This window comes from Eufriesea mexicana, unplaced genomic scaffold (genome assembly GCF_001483705.2).
Source record: "Eufriesea mexicana isolate 0111107269 unplaced genomic scaffold, ASM148370v2 scaffold325, whole genome shotgun sequence".
NCBI classification, from domain to species: Eukaryota; Metazoa; Arthropoda; class Insecta; order Hymenoptera; family Apidae; genus Eufriesea; species Eufriesea mexicana.
The window spans coordinates 493,874-502,732 of NW_016908500.1; the positions used below are offsets into that span (position 1 = coordinate 493,874).

The 8,859-nt window shown below is 21.5% G+C and overlaps 1 protein-coding gene across 1 annotated transcript; it reads right to left on the reverse strand.

The window, feature by feature from the left end:
- Positions 1-4,309: 4,309 nt before the first annotated feature.
- Positions 4,310-8,329, reverse strand: gfzf (GST-containing FLYWCH zinc-finger protein). The gene is made up of 6 exons (XM_017912111.1): positions 8,229-8,329; positions 6,307-6,448; positions 6,140-6,198; positions 5,547-5,688; positions 4,903-5,020; positions 4,310-4,678 (listed from the first exon to the last, which is right to left on the reverse strand). The coding sequence occupies exons 2-6, from the start codon at positions 6,439-6,441 to the stop codon at positions 4,437-4,439; spliced, it is 696 nt and encodes a 231-aa protein (XP_017767600.1). The 5' UTR covers positions 6,442-6,448; positions 8,229-8,329; the 3' UTR covers positions 4,310-4,436.
- Positions 8,330-8,859: the final 530 nt, after the last annotated feature.

Sequence of the window (8,859 nt, forward strand, 5' to 3'; positions counted from 1 at the left end):
AATTAAAAAGTTATAATAAAAATATAAAATATAAAAAAAGAGATAGTAAAATTATTTTTGAAACAACACATGACCAAAAAAGATAAATAATACTTGTGTTTTGAAATCAGAGATATAGTTATTATTAATCCATTTTGGTCTTGTTTCGAGGTTCAAGGTTAGCTTAATATTTCACAAAATTTAAAATATAAGTAAATCAATTGATTGTATAAACACTATGAAATACAATATATTTTGTGTAAAATATATTTTTGTCTTGTATTAGATTAAAAATAAGATTTGTGTTTAAAATTGTGTATTTTTAAATGATTTTCAAATACAGCTCATATTTTTTATTTAATTTTTTATTGAAGGTTTTGAAGATCTTTGTTCATATGATGCTTCTGTATTATTTTTTATTATAGAACACATTAACAAAATTTGTATGGAAACCTCTGGGATACTGTATACATATATATATCCTATATATTTTATGTGTTTCTTCACATGTACCACTTTGAAAATTATTCTAAAAGAAAAATTATTTCAGTTGATGAAAATGTCAACAATATTTAAAAATAAATAATAATTTCATCTGTAATGCTTTAATTATTAATTATTGCATAGTGAAAAATATTTAATATTTTTCTTTTCTTGTACAATATTAAAAAGAAAATCATACATAAACAGATCTATTAAAAATTTTGTTTTGACATCCTAATATAGAATATCCTATACGTAGCTTGGTTTATCCAGTAGAAATATCTTAATTATGATTTTTAAAGAGTAATCTACTTTATTCATCATACTAGAATAATTAAGTTATTTAAAGATAAAGTTACAAAAGTTTTAATTACATAACATATCTTGTAAATAGTAAATAATATATGTAATAAAGAATTATAAGTACATTCTTTACGTAATATTCAAATGATTAAATAATAACCATATGTTGAATCTTATCTATAGTACAGGTATTAAATCCTGTTTAATACTGTGAGTTATTGTAAGTTACGATAAAATGTGTTTTTACAAATACTAAGTAGAATTCTTGTATTCAATATCATATAGGAAAGAAGTTTTCCATGAATAATTTTCTATAAAAAAGTAACTGATCTTATTTTATAAATTTCACAACTTATGGTTTCTATAAAAAGCTACTATATCAAGCTGCTATTCACAGTTCAAAAGAATATTGAAAAATAGTAATAACAACATTTATAATTTAATATTAATTATAAAATAGAGATTGACTGATTGATAAAGTGTAATAAACTTTAATTCATATCATATTTTATGTAATAAATTTTTAATATTAAAATGATAATTAAAAATACTTGAATAAAATTATTTAATTACTGTGCAATCTATTTTTAAATAAGCAAACTATTTTCATTGTAACATATATCTAAGTTTGATGAGTAGATGTTTCATATTGAAAAATGTAACTAATAAAATAAAAAATTCTTATTATTTATCTATTATTATAATAATTATTATTATTATTATTGTTATTATTATTATTACTACTATTATTATTATATATTTATCATATTACACAGTTACAGTTTTTTGTTAGTATTTCACAAGGTTGTGATGATATTTTTTTATAGATATAAATAGTATTATTTACAAATGATTATTATAAACCAATAAATAATAAATTAAAGTCTTAATAAAACTTCTGAAAAATAATACTATAATTAAATGTATGGTGTATTATTACTAGTATAATTTTGGTATTTAAATTAACTTTAAACTATTAAATTTTATTCAATCTTCTAATATCTTTATAAACAAATATTATCTAGTTAGGTTGATAATAATTATTTACAAAAGTTATTTAAACATATATCTAATTGATTTTTTAAATGGCTATTAATTAGTAGTATTTTCTTAGTGTTATGATTGTACATATATTATCATCAAAATATTATTTAACATCAATTTGGGTTCATAACTTTTATATATAGTATTATAAAGGTGCATATAATATGTAACTATTTAATATTTATTCTTTTTTACAGCTACTATAGAAATACAAAGGTTATTTATATAAAAATTGCTTGGTTTGAAAGAGAAAATAAAACAGTGTATCTGAATCTTGCAATCTTGTTAATCAAATTGTTTACTATAGTTATAAAATTACTTACAGCCTCTTAAATTTAATTTGAGATGAGTGAAAATTTTAATTATATTGCATTTATATTGTAATACATTCTAGATGAATTTAATGAGTTAATAATATTCACTTTTAATTCATTGTGATACTATTAATAAAAACATAATTAAATGGAAAAGAAAAGGAATATTGGTAGACAATATTTAAAATCTTTATAACATTGTCTAAATTTATTATTATATTTTCTTTAAAAAGAAAAAAAAATAAAACGTTTTGGATATTGAATTCTCAAATTATTATAATAAGTCATGCGAAATTAACAAGATTAATATAGTATTCAAATATTAATATTTTTTAGCAAATTTTCAGACATTTATAATTATGTATTTGTAATTATATTTAGTTTCTGTCCTTGATTTTATTGCCTTAAACTTCCAAATTTATGTAAGTTGTAAGTTATATTAAATGACATTATTTAGTATATTTTATGTTACATTCATCAGTGATATTGTAAAATATTTAGAGTCTGTTTCCATGAAATTGTACTGTTTCTATAACAAATATTTTCTGCAATATCTGTGGGAATACTGTAACATTTAGTAATGATAATTTTTTTAGGCATAACAGAAATTATTTGAAATGTTTTCCTTTTTACAAACAAATAATAATGTTCATTTTTTGTTAGAAGCTTTCCATCATCAGTATTAGCATACTATATAGACAAAATTAGTCTACAAATACGTGATTTATATGTATACTGTAAAGACAATCAAATATCATAGCAATGCATTGAATAGGGCAAGTGAAAAAATTTCCTTTGATCTATCATATAATATAATTGCCTAACAATCTGAAAAAATTGTTATCTTATTATATAACATGTATGTATAATGTTACTTTATTATCTGACTTAATGTTTTAACGATTTAATCTTAATTGATTAAATAAAACAAGAAATGTTCTTTACCAAAGTGTTCTTATCAATAAATGGTATCGCCGACTTTTGGTTTACAATTTTAAAAAAAAGTTAGAAATATTCGCTCAATTAAATTATGCATACATTATGTATAATATATCAGTTAGCCTGTCAATTTGTAGTATATATGTATTTCAACTTTACTTCCATGTAAAAATTCGTTGATACTAATGACTAGAATTAAAGTATCGCATAACTTTGCATGATTTTATTTAGAATCTGCGCAATGCATATGAAACAAGATACTTAAATTGATAATACATAATGTATTATTGTCTATCATTTCATTAATTGTCTATCATTTATTAGATATTCAAGGACTTCAAAAATTTTACAATAACGTGTTTTTGTATAAACAATTAAACAAATTATTTTCATGACGATAATATCATTTTAAATAGTCAAATTCTGTTGTGAAACAATATACACAACAATATGTACAATATACACAAATTACATTTGTGTATGATAATACATTTTAATGATGTTTAAGCAATGTTATAGGGATTTTTCAATTTTAAATGTAAACAAATTTATTACAAACAAAAACTTCTATTCACTGTTCATATCTTGTAAATTTGTGAGTACTTATCAGAAATAAAAAATTAGCAAATAAAAGCATATAACAATGCTTAAGGTAATAGTTAACAACTGTTTAACTATATGCAAATATCAACTATCATTATTTCATGTTATATCAAAACAAATACTTTGTAACATATTCTGTTATTATCTAAAATAATTAATATATTATTTGAAATTCTACTGTTTCAGAACTTTCCAAATGTTCTTAACAAACTTTTGGAAGTGTGTTCTAGATAAGAATGCATTGTTTGTGCAGGTGTTCTTGATTAAAATGTGCAAAGCTATAATTAAAATTATCAATGTATCTTGGTTGATCAATGAGCATTATTTTGTTAAAAAGTATTACTTCTATAACAAAAATTCTACTACAACTATGAACAACAATGTACAAATGTATAAGGAATTATTGTCATTGTTAGTTATTTATTTTAAAATTGGATAAATTGTACACTTAGCTCAAGTAGAATACCTTATAACTTATGACGCATATGGTCAATTATACACAAATCACTAAACGTTGTATCTCTATGAGAAAATGTAATTGTTGTTAGAGTATTTATTACATACATATATGTATATACATCATAGCTTTGGTTAGTATGAGGTTAATGTCTAAAGGATTACAAATTTCACATACATATGTCAATAAAAAAAAAGACGTTTAATTTATTAGAATATAGCAATATTGGCATTTAATTATAGAAAATAGTTTATAAACATTTTAGTATTTCTATTATATAGAACCATTGTAAGGTAATTATATTCAGTATCAGACTATTTATTGTTTTTGCGAGTCGGATGGATCGGGTGATCCATGCTAGACAAATCAGGTAGATTCTTCTCATAGTAACTAATTTCTCGCATACCTTCTGCTGCGATTTCCCATAGCTCCGAATGATTTTGTTTAAAATTATTATACCATTTTTCTACGTATGGCCATGGATTTAATTTAAAGTCGATTGCATCTAGACACATGGTTGCAGTAATTAAGGGGAAATCGGCGATGGTTAGCGTGTCTGTTAAGTAAATATAATAAATAAATTATCATATAACAATAAGAGTGATACTGAAGCGAAAAATATAAAATTATCTCTTTTTATAAAATATATCAGTATTACTAAAAGAATACTCTATGTTTGTTTTTACAAGTAAGAAAATAAATCTTATAAATCAATTAAATTTTCTACAGTAATCTCTATAGCTTGTAGAAACATTTAATACTAGAATTCAGGATACTTACTACCCGCAGCATATTCTGAATTTTCACGTTGTAAATATTTGTTAAAAACGTCTAATGCCATTGTCACTTTCTTCAAACCCAAAGGGGTTCTTTTATAATCAAAAAATATAGGCGCCAGCTGTGCAAATATTTTAAAATAAATTAAAATTTATTCAAAGATGTTATAATTAATTGCATATGTCCAATTTATTTGTTCATAAATTATGTTCTGTATATTTTAAGATATTTAAGTTCCAGATAAAAGAGGTAAGTACTAGTAATATAAATATTTAAATAAATACACTCATCACATATTTATAGATACTGAATAACTTAATAAGTAATTTAAGAAATTAAGTAGAATTTTAATAATTAAATAAATTAATAAAATAATCGATTAAAAACTGATATTATACCAAATTTTCACTTTAGATATTTTTACAATATTTAGAATTACATTTATAAAATAAAATGTGTTCTGAGAATGAAGATATAAAACTATTGTATATATGTATTAATCTTTTAACTTATACATTCTAAAAATTATATATGATTTTTGAAAATTAGAATCATTTTCACAATTTTACTTTTCAGATTTAACATTCAAAATTATAATTGATTAGAATATTTAATATTATATAAAATTGTACTTGTTATTTACTCACCACATATTCAGAGATATTACGATAATACATAGCCAAATTAAAACACAAACGATGATTAACTATTGCACGAGCTTTTGGATCCTTTGAATATAGCTTTCCCGTTGTGTCATATTTATCGCCAAGATATTGTAGAATAGCATTACTGGTACGTACGTTTACAGAACAAAAAGAAATAATATTTAGTGTTCTAATATTTTTGAATTCTAATTCAATTTATATAAAATTGAGTTATTAGAGTTTTAGTTTAGAATTTTATTTAAATATTTCTTCAATTCGTTGTACTTAAAATACATATCTTGTATCATCTTTCTTGTATCATATTAAATTTATCTTACTCATAATATTCGTGATACAATTAAATAATATTAATTTTTAAATATTATTATATTAAATACAATAAAATATTATTTAATAAAGAAAAATAAATAAAATATTATTTTATTAATAAAAAAAGCGAAAATTATTTTATTCGTCCAAATTTTTTTTGTATTAAAATAAATCATAAAACTTAATTTTTAAGTGAATTTATATTATATCTTATATTATTGGGTTATTCGGAAAGTATTTATAATTATACTATTATAATATAATACCTTTCTCCCATAACAAGATCATCGTCAACTAATACGGGTATTTCCTTTTGTGGATTTAACTGTAAAAATAATGACATGTATATTAGACCTTATATCAATGAATAAAACATATTTCAGATTTATAAAATATAATAGGAGAATTCATTACGTTATTAGAATAAACGTACTTGTGCATATTCGTCTGTCATGTGTTCTCCTTTTCCAAAATCCACGTCAATCAATTCATATTGTAAATTTAAAGCCTTTAAAGCTTGACGGCAGGCAAGAGATGGTGGTCCATCAGAAACACTATAAAGCTTCATTGTTAATCTGAAATGAAAAACACTTGATTTATTATAAATATAAACGAATAGTATCACAATTGCTATTAAATTTTAACATATTTATATTTTAGGTATTTTTTTATGTTTTATTTGTACATACATTTATCTAATCCTCTATAATGAATATAAATATATATATACAAAATTTCTTTTCAAATTGTATTATTGTGTAATTAATTTATTATATTTTTTTATTTAACTAACTTAGCAATGCACCTATATTTTTTAATTTTCATTTTATTTATTCACCAATATACTACTCCACTGCATTATTACATCATTTCATTATTTTTTATTTTTGTTTTATTTTTTCATATGGATTACAATGGCTTTCTGTTTGCTTAATAACATATACAGAAACTTTATTTATTTCAGTGCCAAAAGAGTATATTGTTTAAACTTTTTTGAATAAAAATATATTTTTTATGAAGTACAGTAAAAAATTATTACTAAAGGATTAATATTAATAAAGTAATATTATAAATGTGCTGGTAATTATGAAAGTGGCCTATAGAAAAAATTAAAAAATGAAAAACGATTTTATATTACAATGAAATAAGATTATTTGTAGCAACATTGTAAAGAGATGAAATATTAGATTGATTTTGTATTTTTGTTATAATTAATTTTTAAATTTATAATATAATGAAATCACGAAAGTTCAAATATTTGGAAAAAACTATACATGTATAACTTGGGTCATTGTCATCATCATTGGCACAAATATATTGTATTTATATAAAATATTATTAGTAAATTAGTAGTATTACAGAATATTAATATTATTTTAAATACTTCAACTGAAAATATATTTCTCTATAATACCGTATTAATATCTATTAAAATAAGTAAAATAATGACATATTACAAATATAGTGGAAGTGCCGGCAATTACGCAATCGAGGCGTTGATTCAAAATCATTGCTCATTTTATGATTGTTGAGATATTATTGAGATATTTGGTATTTTTAATATTACTTGGTATAAAGTACATAGAAAATCGAAATATAGAAAAAATAAGTTTCACTAAAAATTCGTTTTAACAGTGAAAAAACTTTGTCACTTGTGAATTTGAATTTAGTAACATCTTTTTATGCTATATATTTTATTATATAAGATTCATAAATTTAAAATATCAAAATTATTTACCTGCTAATCAATAAAGTTTATTAAATGTATTATAGATTTTGATTTTAAATCAACTGCAAAATATGCAAGAATAACTATGCAAATTTATTTAAAAAAGAAAAAGAAAATTTCAAAATTGTTCCATGTAACTGAATTCAATGAAAAATTGTTAAAATTTTATTCCTAACGATCTTAAATTTTCGTTTTAAGGCATTAGCAACTATTGCTATGTGGTTCCTAACATTGATTTTGTATTATTTATATTTTACAAATTAATTTTTAAATTGAAGAATAATAAAAGTAAAAAATTAATAAAATTTTTTCTACATAAAATTTGTATTAAAATGTTAGTATTTACTTGTTACGGTGTCATCTCATATATCCATTGTTATACACGTATACAATGTGTATCATCATTTTTATGTTTGTAAATAAATAAAAAGTAATTAAAATACAATTAAAGACTAGAAAACATCATCAAACGGTAATACATTATGGAATTGCCAATATTTACTAATTTATCTATTGGAACATGGAAAACAATTTTTCTTAATATTTTTATCGTTTGTTATTACTCCCATATTTCCATAGAGAAATAAATTAAATTATATCATAAATCTTACAAAAATAGTACTCACTTAAAAACTACCACAGTTTGCAATCCCGTTTACTATGCAATATTTACAATGAATCGAAATGCACTGACATTTTATGAAAAACATTGCTTGAGGTAAGTACCTTTCACTTTACCTGTTTCTCAAGGCCTTAATGATGGCCTACATTAAGTATACGAGATCTCGTACAGTAGTCTCCCAGTTTCATATTCACTGATACTTCCTGTATTCAATTAAAATATGTTCAAATCCTGTATTTGCAGTAATTTGAATTAATTACAATTTTTGTTCAGAAAAATTATAAATACTAGATTTTAATTCTCAGAAATTAAGATATTTAAACAGTTTGCCATAGAGAAACATAAATCATAGATATGAGAATTATTTATATAGTTCTAATTAAATACTACAGCTATAATTTCTGCATTAATTAATATCCAAATAACAACAAATAACAAGTAATATAAATAAAATATACATATTTAAAATTTAGAATTACATAAGTTATTACATAAAATACTTTTATGTGATAAAAAATACTTATAATACTTCAGTTGAATTTGTATGAGATTTTAAAATTGTTCGTTTAATATTATCAAGTCAACAAAAAATGCGGGTTTCATACATCTTTTGTTTTATTCAGCGTAATATAGGG

Excerpts from the sequence above, each read along its gene's own strand:
- gfzf (XM_017912111.1), bottom strand. The coding sequence starts at position 6,441 with ATGAAGCTTTATAGTGTTTCTGATGGACCACCATCTCTTGCCTGCCGT. Across the intron at positions 5,689-6,139 it reads GATCTTGTTATGGGAGAAAG|TAATGCTATTCTACAATATC; the intron begins GTATTATATTAT and ends CGTACGTACCAG. Across the intron at positions 5,021-5,546 it reads GTAATATCTCTGAATATGTG|CTGGCGCCTATATTTTTTGA; the intron begins GTGAGTAAATAA and ends ATATTTGCACAG.